Below are 17,885 nucleotides of genomic sequence, written 5' to 3'. Positions count from 1 at the left end.
AGGGGCTGCTCACTGTACAGTTGCCTCCCTGTTGCAGGCGGCACTATATGGTTGCTTTCCAGGACTTTCCCAAAGCCGCTACCTCTTTCTGCTCAGTCCTCCTCATCCAGGAAAGCAGGCCTCTTACGTGGAGTCTTTCACGGGACTCACAACTATTCAGCTTTTTTTTTAGCTTATCGGCCCTCATTCATCCACATCCAGCCAAATGATAAAAATATACGTAGAGCCTTTCCATTCCCTCCCTCTTTCTTCCTGCTTTGCTTAGTGACCGCTTCAGTCCATCCCTTGTCATATGTCAAGTCCTCTCAAGAACTTTTTTTACAGGACGCCTGGGTGTCTCAGTCGGTTAAGCGTCTGCCTTCAGCTCCTGGAATCCCAGGGTCCTGGGATGGAGTCCCACATCGGGCTCCTTGCTCAGTGGGGAGCCTGTTTCTCCCTCTGCCTGCCGCTCCCCCTGCTTGTGCACTGACTCTCTCTCTCTCTAATAAGTAAAATCTTTAAAAAAAAAAAAAAGAACTTTTTAAACATGTCTTTCCGTTAACAGCATAATTCAGACCTGAAATTTCCCGCAGCTCAACAAATATTTAACCTATAGTTCTAAGTGATGCTGTCTTCTGTTTTTTTTGCCTTTCCCCATCCTCCAAGAGATTCTCTTGCACCCACCTACCCCCTGCCCACCCAACCCCCCCACTCCACCAAATTGTCTTGACAGTTGAGGTGGTGGAAAACTACTCTCACAAAATCCTATTAAAGAATCTTCTTCTCCAATAAGCCCGTAACATCCTCTTTTATGAGGTAAGGATGGACAATGCTTATTATACTGCCTTGATACGTTTACGACCCACTTTAGAATATACACACATCTATCCCCCATTTTCTCAGCTTGTGGCCTAAGTCAGAGACAATGAAGAAAGTAATGAATGATAGCCTCCAAAATTAAAGCCATCAGTTAATTGATAGATAGATAACAGATAGATAAATAGGTAGATAGATAATTGAAGACAGACTGTTTACTCTATACCTTGTTAGTGATTCATTTGTGCACAGAGTGAAAGGATTAATAATAAGTGAAGGGATGGGGAGAGATTGTAGTCTGCCCTGTAATAGCATGAAATTTTGTGGACTGTGTGGTTTTGATTGATAATCCAGTCTTCTCAGGGTTTGAAGAACTGATGACGGTTGACTTGATACCAGGCTGTGGCCTCAGATGCTGATTTGGATATGAAGGGACAAATGTCCAATATCATCATGAAGTGAAACTCCTCTCCCCACACCCCTCTAATATTTTTAAAACACTGTATTAGATACTACACTGTAACCTCCATAATATGAAATGAATAACATATATCCCTTGGTGGACATCTCATTCCTACTGAAATCACCCCTTTTCAGTTGGAAAAAGAATGGGTGGCTAGAAAAACTTACCAGTTATAAAATTGCCAAATGTCAAAGTTTACAAAATAAAAGGAAGCTCAAAACAATATTATATTTTCACTCAAGGAATGTGTCATGATTTCTTTTTCTCCACCCGATGGGTATTATTATAAAATAATATCTTTTTAAAGTATAATTTCAATGACTTTTCATCATTCTGTTTTATGACTCTATTATAATTTGTTTAGAAATCCAAAATTGTTGGGCATCTACATTGTCTTTTAGTTGTATGTTATAAGAGCTACCTTAATAAAAATCTTTATAAAATTTTCACAAATTGTAATTATTTTAGCATAATTTTTGGAAAGAATTTATCTGTAAATATCTGTACCTATTATAAGGGTTTTGATATGTATCACCCAATTACACTGTAGAAATATACCAATTTACCACTCATTATAAGTATGAGAGTGACATTTCCTCATACTCTTTCCATTTATTTAATTCTTTTAAATCCCCAACTAATACATGAAAAATGGTGCTGCATTTGTTTGATTCTTTTAAGATGAAATATGATTTGCCTATGCTTACCATTTGTATTTGAAAATAAATATGTTAATATATTTTGCCCGTTGGAATACCCATGCTTTTTATTTATATTACCATATAAAATAGCATTATTTTATTTCTCATAAACATTGTAGTTTTGACATCTGATACTCACTTTAGTTATGCTTTGATATTGTAATTTTTTATGTAGCAAATTCCAACAAGCTGTCACTTGATGATTTCTGCCTGTGCTAAGTATCAGTAGATTTAGGTACAGGGGAGGTAGACAAGGAGAATACATTAGAAGAGATGGGAAACAAAGAGCAGCTTGTGGAATAAAGTGTATATAAACTATCTGAGAACAGAAACTCAAAGGATTAGACATTATCCCCCTCCTTAGAGCTTTAAAAAACTGCTTTATTGAAATTTCATTTAGGAAAAGGCCCAGATATTACAATATTTGTTTAAAATTAAACAAGATCCTAAGTGTTATGAATGGGTTATGATTTCTCCTAAGATAACCATTTAAATAAATGATTTAACTATGTTTTGCTTTAGTTGGGTGGTGAAAGTAGTTATTCTTTTGATTGTTTATTTTATGCTCTTAACAGATCATTTTCAACAAATAAGATTATGAAATATTATATATTCATTATAAATGCATGGATGTTTTTATTTTTATTTTTAACTGGCATAAGTACTCTTATAATCAGAAAAATGATATTTTAATTTAAATTAAAAAGAAATAGGTTTCTACTCTTTTTTTTTTTGATGTCTGATCGTATTTATTTGTCACTCATAGAAAATCTCATTTTTGACTGCACTCAGAGGTAGAAGTTCTCAGAGAGGACAGCCTCCGTCTCTTGGCAATCTGTTCCTGGAGTTTTTCTTTGGCCTCCTTCATTCTCTTGACCAAAAGTTTAGCATATTCTGCAGCCTCTTCCTTATTTTTCTTAGTGCGCTGCTTCTTCAAAGCAATACGCCGCCATTTGTGCTGGAGGACTCGTGGAGTGACAAGACGCTGAATCTTAGGCGCTTTCGTTCTAGGTTTCTTCCCTTCTTTGTTTAGGGGCTTTCTCACAACATACTGGCGGACATCAGCTTCTTTAGAGAGATTGAAAAGTTTGCGGATTCTGCTGGCTCTTTTGGGCCCCAGGCGACGAGGCACAGTAGTATCAGTGAGTCCAGGAATATCCTTCTCCCCTTTTTTTACAATGACCAAGTTGAGAACGCTGAGATTGGCATCCACAATGCAACCCCGAACAGATTTGCGCTTTCTCTCTCCAGTCCGCCTTGGTCTATAGCAGGAATGCCCCTTACTCAGCAGCAGGCGGACACGGCCATGGGTCAAGACACCCTGCTTCATGGGGAAGCCTTGTTTGTCATTGCCACCACTGATTCGGACCACATAACCCTTCCATTCTTCACCCAGAGCATCAGCAGCAACTTCTGTGGCCATACGCTTCTCATAAAGGGTACGAAGTTTGCGTTCATCGTCCACTTCAATGAGTTTCTGGCGGCCAGTAGCTGGGAAAGAGATGTTCAGCTTCATCCTGAAGCAGCCTACCGCCTCTGAGGCGCCACGAAAAAGAGCAATAGGTTTCTACTCTTAAAAACTTTGAGATGTGGCAATCAAATTTCATTATCAAGAAAAAATGACAATGTAGTGAAGAACATTTCTTCTCAAATTTAATGTGCACAGGAATCACCTGGGAACTTGCTAAAATACAGAATCTCATAAATAGATTTGAGGTGGGTCCTGAGATTGTGTATTTCTAACAAGCTTCCAGTGATGCTGATAAGATGGATCTGTAGATCACAATTTGTATAGTAAGCATATAGAGATAATTATTCATTTTAGCAGCAGACAGGATTAGACTTGTTTCTGTTGGAATTTGTTTTGTGTGGGAATTTTGTTTGCTCTGTTTGTTGTTTTTTAATCTGCCAAACTGACAAATGAGATAGTGACTATAAGATTCTTAGCTGAGTGCTGGCAGTGGTAAGAATCATGTAGCCTGTGATGTTAAGATTAATTTGTACTGTCAAACAACAATAAAAACTTTATTTTTTCAACAATAAAATTGGAAGAGCCAAACAACAAAAAGGAGATGATTTAACTATTTACTAATTTATCGTACATTCTTTAAAAACAAATAAGGCCAGTAAAACCTTCCATAAAATTAGGACATTGATATTTTAACTTTTACCCAACATTTCTGATCATGATTTCTCTGATTGGGTCCTGAGAATTTTAAATAGTAATAATGTTCCTTTATGTAATCAAATTGCATTCTATTTTAGAATCCCCGAGAGTCCCAGTGATAGGAAATTATGCGGTAAAAGGGAACTTTAACTACAATATGCAGTCTTGGTGACCCTTTTTGTTCTTGAGATGGAGTGAGGAGAAATATAAGAAGAAGCAAGAGGCCTAATGGTTAGCACCACTGATCCTGAGAGATTGTCAACACTTTCTGACACAGAATATATTCCCTTGTGCTTGGCAAAGCTTCAAACGAGCCGCTAAATGTTGAGATGGATATCTGAACTAAACCTCTGAACTTGTGGAGGTTCACCTGTCATCCCTGAATGCATAATCAGATCATCTCTTTCTCTGTCTGCTTTCCCTCTGGCAAAATCTCCAGTCTTAATTCCTGCCCTTTTTCTCATCTTTCAACAGTTTTCCCTACTGTAGGCAAGGCAGGGGCAGCCCAATCCAGAGCTCATTTACATTGAGAGTTCAGGGACATATGACACCCTACCTTGTATACTTAAAATCAGAATAGACTACCCATCACCCTCCTCCTGGAAATAAAACAATCTTGCTATTCTTCTTGTGAAAATTAACATTTCTAAAGGTTTGAGCTTGGCGGGCAAAGCTTCTTGGCTTAGGTCTTAACAAATTATCTTTCCCCTGTCGAGTTGTCAGCCATCCTGTTATGATAACACAGAACTGATTCAGACTCTCTTCTGCTGATGAGTCTCTGATCTTCCTTCTCCAATAAATGGAAAATAAAGTGAGGGACAGGGAGGTTTTAGGGGTTTTGTTTGTTTGTTTGTTTTTGCTGTTTTTGGTTTTTTGCACTTGTTGATTTTAATCAAAATCTCAAAAGGTGCATACATTCAGCAATTCTGTCTTTGGATAAATTGGTAAAGTCTTCATAAGTTCAAAGTCTACTAGCTTCCTTCTAGGTATTGGTGTGCATGGGCATTTTCATTGAGAAATGCACTCAAGCCTCCTCACTCCCGTGGAGGACACGTTCTTCCTGCAGTGGCACAAATAACATCTGGATAGCTTGATCCTTATCTGCTGACTTAGAAATCCTAAAGCTCCTTGTTAATTCTGAACTAGGTGTGCTGTGTGAAAAAGTTGGAGAGGTGATGAATCTAATACTAGCTTTCAAATGGTTTTATAATTCAATTACCAAATTCATAACTTTTTCTACAGTAACTTATTCTACATATATATGTGCATGCAACTCCTTTGAATGTATTGTAAAAAGGATTGTTGATAAAATGACGAATATTTGAGCAATTTGAAATACAGTGTTCAGGGGCCATGGTATTTTCATTGTCTTTGCAAATGGTGAGGAGTCCTCAAGGGCAGAGTCTTTGCTCAGCCGTGTATCCCAGTGCTGAGCCTAGTAGATAAGATTCATTCAACATTCACTTTTTGCATGAAATAATTACACTGGGGAGTTGGGAAGGCCTGACAATGGATACACAGCAAAGAGGGGAGGAGGAAGACAGCTACAGAAGTGCTTGACTGAGACAGCTAAATCAGTGGTATGAAGCACCACCTCCCTTGTGGTAGTAGCAACTCTAGCCACACATGCTCTCACACCAAGAGCAGTCTCTTCAGTTACTTCTGCAGAAGCCTGGTGATTCTAATGCAGGTTGATCTTTACGGACATGGCTTGAGTCCCATGTTCATTCCTGGCCAGGAAGAAAGGTATGTCCTAGTTCCAGCTGGGTTTTGAACACATGTCCCACCTGAGGAACCCGTGGCTGGAGTCCTCCCTGACCACAGGGGTGGAGAATGGAGAGGGATAGATTCTCTCCCCACAGTGTTTTGAGTGTTATTACTGGAAGTGAGATGACTGCATAAGGAGAGTCAAGACACGCATGTACGTGCTCGCTCAAACACAAATGTCTACCACAATTAGTTATTAGGGCCCATTGATGTTTAACTTCATGTTCTTTTCAACCAAGTTAGAGATTGTGTGATATGTTGAAGAGAAGTTGGATCAAAATAAAGAAAATTTCAGTGCCTATTAGCTTCTACCTGGATATTGGTTGCCTAATCTATGATTCGAAGAGAGTATCTTATCTGTCTAAAAACAATGAGCCATATTTAATTTTAAGAAGAATGTGATAGAGGTGCTTGGGTGGCTCAGGGAGTTTAGCATCTGACTTTTGATTTTGGCTCAGGTCATGAAGGGGGGTTGTGGGATCAAGCCCACAACTGGCTTCATGCTGGGCGTGGAGACTGTTTGGGATTCTCTCTCTCCCCCAAACCTCCCCTGCTTGTTCTCTCTCTCAAAAAAAAAAAAAAAAAAAAAAGTGACAAATCTAAACTATAAAATTCTATGTATCTGATTGCTTATACTTAGATTCTCTGTGGCAGTATCCCCCCAGTCATACTAAAAATAAGCAAATAAATTACCATATACTATTCCTAACATTGTGCTAATAATTTGATTTGAATAATCTTATTTAATCCTTAGAGGAACTATATAAGAGAGTATATTTATTAGGTTATTTTAGCTGTAATTTATTTTTAAAAATACTACCTAAAACTGACATAAATAATAAAGACATTTATTATCTGAAGAAGCAGAACTTAAGAAGGTAGAGTGTGGTCAGGTGTGCCATGAACAGGGCTCCAGGGATTCTCTTATTTTGCTTCTCTGTGAGTCAACTTTCTCTTCAAGCTATCTACCCTCATGGTTGCAAGATAGATGCCATAAGCCATTCAGACAATATCCATATCTTTTTGTTTTCAAAGAAAATCTGAAAGTCTTCCCTTCTCCAACCAGGAAATAAATTTTTCCTTTTAAGTCAGACAACTTGGATTATGTGCCCAACATTGGGTTTAAAATGTCCCCAGAAGAATGCCATGTGCAGATAAGAGAGAGAGTAGCAGGAGCCCTTAAATCAATCAGTGGGTCAGAGAGAGCTGAACTCACTTCTGGAGATGGAGAATCACCTTCCCCTGAGTAGTGTGGGCTGCTTACAGAGGTGACAGAACCTGAACAAAATCAGTAAGAAGGGTTTGAAAACTGTGTCAACTGTGTTATTTGTCATCAAAAATGGGACACTTTGAGAGTGACAAATGGCAAATCAGACAGAATGCTGTTACAGCACACCTAAACTGAACTTACTTTCTGTGCTGAATCAGCAATAAACATTTTCTGCCTATAGCCAAACTATTATTAGCACAGCCATTTTAGTAATCAAGACACAAAGTTTAGAATGGTCAAGTATTGGTTCAAAACTACCTAGCAAGTAGTAATCCAAGGCTACAACTATCACAAGTATTTCCTACTCGTTTCTAGGTTACCTGGTAACCAGTGAGCAATGTATTCACGTTCTATTCTCAGGACCATGGGGAAGTGGCACCTTTCATGTGGTAAGTTTCTCAATTGGATATCATTTATTTTCACTTACTGTCTTTTACATGAATACTACTATGCTAATAAGCATAGCTACTTCTAATATCCAATACATTAATCCTTAGAGCAACCTTCCTTCTCTGGAAAAGAAATACAGCTCAGGGGGAGATTAACAAAAACAAGCTAACCTATAGGTTGGTGGTGTCATAAATAGCAACTCTGTGGTGGTGCACCAGACCACTTCAGCCTTTGGCCACACCGGCACACTGGCCCTCCCAGAGGGGATCAAATATGAACTAAGGAGTGTGTGTGCCCTGAAATGATGTGCATGCCAACTGCTCATAAAGTGTTTACCTTAGAAATCCAATTAGGGCTGCAATCATACTCCTTTGAATGGGTCAATCTTCTCTTGTTTCCTGTAGGATATAAGAAAGTATTTTAAGATCCATAGTGTAATTTTCTAGTTTCATAACCTGAACTGCTTCCTTAGTAGATGTTGGCAGACCAGATTTTAGAGTTTCCTTTCAAACACTCTCAAATGTGTCCCTATTGAACAGCTTTTCCTACCAGATACAAATAGCAAAATCCCTATAGTCCAGAGAGATTTCTAAACATTTCAGTCATTTCCAATTCTACCCTGAACCTGAAAACTGTTATTTGAAAACACTTTAGAGCATAACCAGTATTTCTCCAAATATTGTGGAACACTCTTAGGTCAGCTTTTTATACGAGCCATTGAACACACAACAAATGCAGATGCCCCTTCCCGCTGCGGTACATGTGATGGATTGCAAGTGGTATATTGCAAAGAGGGCACCTCCCACTGGAAGCTCCAAATATACCCGAAAGCAGTATAAATAGTATGAAATAAAGCTCTATTTTCAAACCAACTGCCTGCAATAGTCAGTACTGTTGCCAATCAGTGTTACTTTTCTAATTATCCCTGGGGCTTTATGGAGAATGATGTGAATTTTTGAGATATTTGTGGATAGCCATCACGGCATAATTTATGTGTCCATTACAGAAGAGGAAGAGAGAGAGAGAAGAGTAAAGGAGGAAGGAAGGAAGGAAAGACAGAAAAGAAAGCAAAAAATCACTGAAGTATATATGTTAAGTGGGAGTCCTAGTCCTGACCCCACTGTTTAGAGACATTATCTTTTACCTGGTCTACTTCATCAATTGTAACTGGTATCTGGATCTCACTCTTTTTTTTTTCTAAAGATTTTATTTATCTATCTGATAGAGAGAGAGAGAGAGAGAACAAGCAGGTGGAGCTGCAGAGGGAGAGGGAGAAGCAGGCTCCCCGCTGAGCAGAGAGCCCAACGCAGGGCTCGATCCCAGGACCCTAGAATCATAACCCGAGCTGAAGGCAGATGCCCAACCAACTGAGCCACCCAGGTGCCCCTCATTCTTTAAAAACAAACAAAAAAAATATTTTATTTATATATTTGAGAGAGAGATCAAAAGAGAGCATGACCCAAGGGAAGGGGGGCAGAGGAAGAGGAAGAAGCTGACTCTCCGCTGAGCAGAGAGCCCAATGCTGGGCTCAATCCCAGGACCCCAGGATGATGACCTGAGCTGAAGACAGACACCCCAGCTGACTGAGTCACCCAGGTACCCCTGGATCTCACTCTTGATCCTCTGCTAATCATCCTTCCCATGCTACCACGACTTTGTAAAGCATAAATCAGATCATGACTCTGCCTTATATTCCATTAATGCTCTGTTATTATACTTATACTTCAGTATACTTTATACTTATACTTCCATTAATGTTCTGCTATTATACTTCAGTGATAAAGGCCCTAGCCTACCTATTTTACCTTGTCCCCACTGGAGAATCCCACCCCCACCCAGTGCCATCTCGCCTTCATTTACTCTGTTCCATATAATTTGGTTTTCACATTGTCTGTCAGTCATTACCATATACATTCCCAATCCAGGTCTCTTACCTCTGCTGATCGATTTTTCTTTTTCTTTTTCTTCTTTTTCAGCTCTATTCTGTTTCCAATGGTAATTCCTAAATCTTCATGATCTTTATGCCACCCTACTTCTCATATCCAGGTTTCAACTTAAATTTTACCCTTTCAGAGACTCTGTCCTCGACCAACCAGTACAAGGCCGCCAATGTCTCCCAAGTTAGTCTCCAGCATACAACTCCATTTTAAGTTCTTTGCAGCACTCCCCACTTATTAAAACACTCTTATTTATGCTTGTACATTATTATCCCCCACCCATGCAAATGTAATCACCTTCATGGTAAGAACCCGTTCCACCCCTGTTCTAGGATATTGCCTGGCACAAAATAAGTCTTATGAAATACTATTGGACTGACTATTGGTTTGCCACCCACCTTTCAGTCCCACTGGATAATTATGGACAATATTTTACAATATATCATATTAGTTCTTTTTTTAGACAATATACATGCTTATAGATGGGTTTGTGGTTTTGCATTTAATAATATTGGACTATGTCACTCTATTTAACTGGTACCTGATATGGATATACTATACACCATTTAACCATTATGTTGTTGGTGAACATTTAGGCAGTTTCCAATCGTTTGACACTGTAAAGAATTTATGCTCTAAATAATATCGATAATATACTTGGTTTTGGTCATTATTCTAAGTATTGGGGGTAATCAGTGAACAAACAAAAACATCTCTATTCATGGAGTTTATATTCTCATGAAGAGAAATATGTAATAAATAATAAATTTAACAAATGTGTAAATTTTAATGTATGTAAGATGGCAATAAGTGCTATGAAAAAATAAAACAAGGTAAAGGGTCAATAAGCATTTGATTCCCACAGTTAAGTTTTTTTACCCATTTTTTACCCCTAGATTAATGTCCATTTACAGTAAAAATAACAAATGAAGGTGTCTTTAGTTTTCCAGAATCTTCCTGGGAGAAACCACTGGAAAGCTTTAGAGTGACTGCTTGCAAATCTATTGTTTTGTTTTCTTTTGTTTCATTTTTATTCTGGATGCTTTTAGGACTTTTTCTTTTCCTTGTAGTTATACATTTTATTAGGCTATTTTTAGTTACGTGTTTTTTTCAGTGTTCTTGCTTGACTCTCTTCTGAAGACTCCTGTTTGTTTCCCCAGCTCAGAAATTTTCTTTTCCTATCATTCTTTATTTTATTCCTTCTATTATCCATGTTTTGTCTAATTAGGCAACTGCTGGAAATTTTAGACAAGCTTTGGAACTGGGTTGTATTTTCCATCTCTCCATGCTTTTCATCACTTTGTCCTTTCAGTGCATGTTTTGGAGAAGGCTCTCAGTTTAATCTTTCAACTCGCTTATTTAACATTCTGCCATGTATCCCTCTCTTATTTCACCCATATATTGACATATTATTCTTCATTCAGTTGCTTCTAACTTTCAAAATGAGACCATAGAGTCACTTACTTCCCATGTGGCATTGGGAACAGTTTTTCTATCTTATAAAATGGGAATAAGAATTATAACCATCTCAAATAGCTGTTACATGACAATAACACTCAGCACTCAGTGAGCATTCAATTTTTTAAAAATTAAATTAAAGTAAGAACCCTTTGGTAGCTCACCCAAAATACTAAATTCCCTCTTGATATAAAATAAATCATGTTGACTTTAGAGTTTCCTAATGGAGCAGTGAATACCAAAGTACACATTAGAGCAATGCCTTTAAAATCCTTAAGGAACTGTGATCCAATGACTTTGTTGCCAGCCGTTCAAGTCTAAAGACACGATAAAATGTTTTGATCATACAACAACTCAGTTTCCATGAGTCTTCTTAAAAAAGCTATTAAGGAATAAAGTTCGGCCAAATAAGAGATTGATAGTAAATATAGCAAAAATGCTGTAAAGCTCTAGGACTAAAAGAATTATAAGTAGTATGGTAATGCTATGGTTCAAAGCATTGGCAATGCGGCACTCCTCTAATTCAGGAAGTTTGAGAATTCAAAGGTGGCGAGAATTTTTGCAGTTGTGCAGGTACGCCAAATTCCTCTTTTATAAGCCAGATTTCAAAAGATATTTAAATCTGACAAATCAAATAATAAATCATATAATTATTATTAAAATATAAACATAATACCTAAAATAAAGTACAAGCAAAATTAATATCTAACCTAATAAAATTGGGAAGTCAAGGGAGGGAAAGAGGGGCCAAAAATTGGGAGAATGCCGAGAATGGCCAGCAATCCCTGTACCAATGGATGAAAGATGACTCCAAACTTTGCCGTGAAAGAGAGGAGAAGGCAAGGGGGGTCAACGCTCAGAGAGGAAGACCCTTTGCTCTTCTTTTGCTCCCGCTTTTATTGGCCTTTCAGGATAATCACAAATCCTTATCACCGTTTCTCAAGCACGTGATGTGTGAACCTGGGAGGACTCACGGGGAAAAATAAGATATGCTAACTGTCTGTGCTACTAAACATGGCCTAAGGGACAATCCATACATCTTAGATCACAGGGCCGCTGTTTGGGCAGAGAGTTTCAGGGGAGGTAACTCCCCGGGGCATTCCAGCGGCAGAGTGGTCCGCAGGCCCGGCCTTCCAAAGGTCTACTCCCTTCTCCGAAACCTTCCCTTGCCCCCAGCGGCCTCGGTGTTACATTTTAGCAAGCCAGGTATTATGGCTAATTTCATGCTCTACATTAACCCCCACAGGAAAATACAGAGTCAAAATTCACTCATGGTAGATAAACAATAAATTATTTCTCAAGACAGATTTAAATGTATTGTTCATGTACCCACTGCCTCTGCCACTGTGGACAAACCATAGTTCCTAGTGCAGCTAAAGCCCTATGTACCCTACTTGGTTACAGTGTCATTAAAGATTGCTGCATAATAAACATAAAATAATGAATGGTTTAAAAGGAATCACAACCAAGTTGCTGTGGTGCAGGAATTCAAGAGCAGCTTGGCTGGGTGGTATGGCTTGGGGGTTCCTCATGAGGTTGCAGTCAGATGTCACCTGCAGCTGCAGTCCTCTGAGGACTAACTGGGTCTTGAGGATCTGTTCTCAAGGTAGTTTATCCATGTGACTATTAAGCTGGTGCTGGCAAGTTGGTTTCCCTCTGTGTTGAACTCTCCGCAAGACTGGGTGTCCATACAGCAGCTGGCTTACCTATATCAGTACTCCAAAAGTCCAAAGCAGAAGTTGAAATGCCCTTATCTCTAGAGGGTCAGATGCTGTCTCTTCTGCTGTATTCTGTTGAGCATACACATCAGCTCCTCAATGTGAGAGGAACTATATTAGGGCTTTTAAAATATTGGGACCCTCTTCAGGAGAGTGAAAAAGAAGTATTCAAGGCCCATTGAGATCTGTTCAAAACTGGCATACAATCCATTTCATTGAATTTGGTTGGTTAAACCAGCTCATAGGGCCAACCCAGATATAAATTGTGGGGTAACACAATCCACATCATAACAGAAGGACCTCCAAAACCCCATTACAAGGGATGTGGATATCAGAAATAGAATAGTTATGGTCTTTTTTTTTTTTTTGCAAAAAATCTGCCACAATTTCCTATATAAACTAAATGTAAACAAATCTAAAATAAATACTTATGATAATTCAGCTAATAAAGATTTTATGACAAGTAAAAGAGAAGAGATCCAGTTGTTAGTTTATACAACTGTCCTAGGTTTCTCTTGTGTGAATTAAGTTGTACTCTTTGATGCATTTTTATTTTTCAGTCCAAAAGTTTTCAATAAACTGATGCTCTCTTTCTCTTCCTCACAATGCTGCTGTAATTCCCAATTTGCCTCTTTGTGAAATGTAAGTTCCTGATCATAGATTTTAAGGTCTTTCCCAAATTTGAAAATTGACAGTTCATCACTTCCCAGTGGCCACTTGATTAATATATTGTCATTTTAGTGCTTTGAAAGTCACAGAGCAATAAAACACATTATTGAAGCATCAATCCAACATGAATGTCAGCCTTCCTCCTTGATATATAATAAATCTCAAGCCTCCACTGTTCATGCCCTCTGCCAATTAGTGTAAACACACAGACACACACACACACCCTTATATATATCTTTACTTTGTTTTCTATGAGTTTATCAATTTTAGTCACTTATATTTACATTTTATGTTTTTCTTTCATTTGATTTCTGATTATTCAAGGGGTATGGCTCTGTTTTCAACTCTCCAAAATGGATCAAAACGGACTTTGAATAAAAGTCTCCCAATAAATGTAGATTGATTTAAGATAAGTCTACCTCTTTTGTAATTAAGATGATAAGATTAAAGTATGGGGAAAATGGGCAAGTTACTAAAAATATGACCACCATTGTGTTTAACACTGCCTTCATTCAGCAGACTATCACTAGAGACAATTTCACTATTTAAGTGAACCAGGTTGATTCTTGTCATTTGGATTCATGGAAAGAATTTCAGAATAGAAATTGAAATAATTTAAAATTTTTATCATCATACTTGGTAAACAAAGATTTTTTTATCAAAATCTTTTAAAAAAAAAAGATTTTATTTATTTATTTGACAGGGAGAGACACAGCGAGAGAAGGAACACAAGCAGGGGGAGTGGGAGAAGGAGAAGCAGGCTTCCCGCAGAGCAGGGAGCCTGATGCGGGGCTCGATCCCAGGACCCTGGGATTATGACCTGAGCTGAAGGCAGACGCTTAATGACTGAGCCACCCAGGTGCCCCTTTTATCAAAATCTTCTTGAATGATAAAAACATATACCTGGAAAGGACCTTAGCGATCATCTAGTCCAGGACTGACGACATTTTCTTAAAGGTACAGACAGTAAATATTTGTGTTTGCAGTCTATGTGATCTCTTTCACAACCACTCAAATAATGCAGGGTGAATAGGTTTAGACCATGGGTATGTTTCCATTAAACTTTATTTACCAAAACGGGTGGCTCAACCAAAGCTCTTAATTTGGCAATTTATGACCTGGTCCAACATTTTCATGTTTCAAATGAGGAAAATGTGTTGTAAAGTAGCAAAATGAGTTGCCAAGTTTACACAGTATTTATAAAAGAAGTAGAAATAGAATACAGGTCTTTTGGACTCTTACCCAGTACAATTGTCAAGATGAAATGCCAAAATTTGTAGAAAAATGTACATGGTATATGAATATACATGTGTGAGTATGTGTGTGAGCAGTGGTAGTGGCAGCAGGAACCATAATATAAAAGTAATAATAATAGAACAAGTAGTAATCCTATTGGAAGTAGTAATAATAGGTGACATCTAGTAAAAGCAAACCTTAGGAGTATAACATAAAAGCGTAACTATGCAAGCTAAAAAGCATTGTCCTTGAATGGCAGCTCTTTTGGAGAGATACTGGAACTTGTCTGTTGAGATTAATATAAATATTAAGTTTTTTATGTTGGTTTAACTGGTATTATTTTGGGAAGTACTAATTTGTTCTGTACACTAAACAGAGAGTGAATGGCTGCTTAAGGGCTTACATAGCTGTCAATAGATTAATCCTGAACAGGTGAAAAAGTGAATTTGATTTTCTCAGAATAAATGTTGGGATTAAAATTCTCTTAGGTCTAGATAGCATAAAGGGAAAAACAAACAAACAAACTAAATCTGTTTGACAGAGTAAGTACATTAGTCGAAGATGAAGAGATTTTGCATCAAATTCCTACTGTTGGTAAATCAAAGGGGAGAATGGTTATGATAATTTAAAATTAGTGAGTAATATATATGATTTTTCCAGAGTAGTATAATTTGATCAAATTTTGATACTTAATAATTTATGTTTTAGTTATTCAGTTCCTGTGTTTATGTACATAAATACTTAGTAGTAGTAGTTCCCACTTTTCTCCACAGTTTGCTAGTAGAAACCATGCCATGTAAATGAAATCGATTTCCCATGAACAAGTTATAATCAGGTACTACTTTCCTAACCAATGTCTTGGCATCAAATAAATCACATATTTACCCAGCAATGTCACAAAACCAAATTTATTAGATTTATAAAAACCTTAATAATTTACTGAGTGAAATTATGCACCAAATACTGTAAGATGGGCATAGGTTCAATGTGCACATACTGTCCAATGGTTCCCAATATAGAACTTAGAAAAACCTTGTTGGAAAATTATTTGTTAAAAGTGTATCTCTCCAAATGAAATTGGTATTTTCTTTGCTCTCATCTATACCTAATTGTTGAAGTAGACATTTCATAATATTTTCAACAATTTCAGGCTTCCATCACTGTTCTTGTCAAACATAATACTTTTTTATGAAAATATGTTTTTAAATATAAGAACTAATCCAATTTATATGATTTTTATCCTTCCCTACCGCTTCATTTTATGCAATGCTGCTCAATCTCATTCTAATAGAAGGCCGCAGTATACAATAAGTGCTACAAAGCTTTGGTTGGTTGAGCTATCAGAAAATTTCACTCTTAAGCTACAAAAGCAACGATCAAGTCATCATCAAGGGATTTTAAAACTTGAAAATATATCTTAGAAATTGCTAATAGAGGAAAAATATTATATTGCCAAAGCACTGCAGCACTGCTTTAAAATTTAGTATTAGAGAAAAAGATAGATGAAAAATCCAAATATTTGAGGGATGGATGTTAGGCATTAAGTGTAGTCCTTGAATAGCTATTAAAACCAAATCACCTTAACTATAGAGAAAAAGCTGATGGTTACCAGAGGGAAGGTGAGTAGGGGATGGGTGAAATAGGAGATGGAGATTAAGAGTACACTTACCATGATGAACACTGACTAATGTGTAAAATTGTTGAATCACTATATTGTACCTGAAATGAACATAACACTGTATGTTAACTATTCGAATTAAAATAAAAAACTTAATAAAAAACAAAGAAACAAGTAAATAAAACTAATATATTTTTAAAAAACCATAAATCTCCGTGAAAACTAAATAGTTGGGATTTCTGGTCCTCACAGAATTTATAGACCTACTTCTAGCTCTTCACTGTTAAGCACAGCTGTAAATCTTGGAAATAACGTAACTGACAACTAAAGGAGATCTCTAAAAGGCAATAAGAAAGCAAACCAATTTCAGACCCCAAGATTGGAGGATAAACACAGCAGCATTGTTTTTATGTTCCTCCCACCCAACAGAAGAAGGCTACCCAAACTCGGCATATACCAATTTCAATCCAGCAATATAAGGCAGCCTAGATAGGTTCCTTTCCTTTCTGAGATCAAATGGAAGTCTCCCTGAGAATATCAGGCAAGCTTGAAATCACAGAAAGGGGGATCAGTAGTAACCCCACCAACTAAAAGCAACTAGGGCAACTGCTTTCCTTTCCCACCAGACTGAGATTCCCCTCCCTCTCCAAGAGCCACTGGGGAGAGTAGATGGAACCAGCAGGAGGGTCTCAGTCACCACAAGTAGCCTGGCCTGGGAAGCTTCCTTGATCCTGAGGCATTACATTTTTTTCCCCCTAGTAGGCCAGAGAAACCAAAAGAACCCGCAAGAGGGACCAAGTTATAGCAAGCAATTCTTCCAAGGAAACCTCTTTTACCTGATTATTTTTCCCTACCACGGGGGATTAAGTCAAGTGGAAAAAATAGACAGGAAGGACTGCTATGGACTAAACATTTGTGCCCACCCAAAATTCATATGTTAAATCTTTAATCCCCAGTGGGGTAATATTTGGAGATGGGACATTTGGGATGTAATTGATTAAACAAGTTCAGGAGGTCAGGGCCCCCATAATGGGATTGGTGTCATTATAAGAGGATGAGAGGATCAGAGCTCTCTCTGTGTTTCCTGAGATGATCCAGAAAGAAAGCAGCCATCTATAAATGAGGAAGAGGGCCCTCACCAAGAACCCAACTGTGCTGGCCCTGATTGTAAGACTTTCAGCCTCTAGAACTACGAAAAACTAAAGGTCTGTTGCTTAAGTCACTGAATATATATTTTGTTATAGTAGCCAGAACTGAATAAGACAAAGGACCCATCCACAGTAATAAACCAGGTGGGGGAAACCTCTCCCTATACTGAAACACTGTGGCTGGTGGGCAGAATCAGCAAAGCAAGATGGATCAAGTAACAACCAGCTGCCAGACCTAGGAACACTCTCTTACACTGCAGGCCTATGAATCCCCTTATCTTACAGAGAACCTAGAAACCCAGGGGCCAAGAGTAGGGGGATCCCATTTTTATCCTTCTCTACTGTGAGGCACCCAAGAAACTGGGCTGAGACCAGTGAGAATCCCTGTATCACCGAGTAAACCAAGCAGACCAAAATACCACCATAAAGGCTCTGAAATTTCAATTGCCATTGGAAATACAGCTCAAAAGAGTAGGCCAAAACTTAAATAGGGTGACTGCCTGTTTAAAAAAAAAAAAAAATTGAACCCAGAGTTTTCTAACATAATA

The 17,885-nt window shown here is 37.9% G+C and overlaps 1 protein-coding gene across 1 annotated transcript; it reads right to left on the bottom strand.

The window, feature by feature from the left end:
* Positions 1-2,689: 2,689 nt before the first annotated feature.
* On the bottom strand, positions 2,690-3,490 carry LOC112825489 (small ribosomal subunit protein eS6-like). The gene has a single exon (XM_073891199.1). It carries the CDS (start codon positions 3,473-3,475, stop codon positions 2,732-2,734), a length of 744 nt encoding a protein of 247 aa, XP_073747300.1. The 5' UTR covers positions 3,476-3,490; the 3' UTR covers positions 2,690-2,731.
* Between the last annotated feature and the right edge of the window lie 14,395 nt (positions 3,491-17,885).

The sequence above is a fragment of the Callorhinus ursinus genome, unplaced genomic scaffold, assembly GCF_003265705.2.
Source record: "Callorhinus ursinus isolate GAN/ISIS: 27379988/994484 unplaced genomic scaffold, GSC_fseal_2.0 scaffold4, whole genome shotgun sequence".
Lineage (NCBI taxonomy): Eukaryota > Metazoa > Chordata > Mammalia > Carnivora > Otariidae > Callorhinus > Callorhinus ursinus.
The sequence above is the reverse complement of the archived record's forward strand: the minus strand, read 5'-3'. Positions and strand labels throughout refer to the sequence as shown.

Excerpts from the sequence above, each read along its gene's own strand:
- LOC112825489 (XM_073891199.1), bottom strand. The coding sequence starts at position 3,475 with ATGAAGCTGAACATCTCTTTCCCAGCTACTGGCCGCCAGAAACTCATT.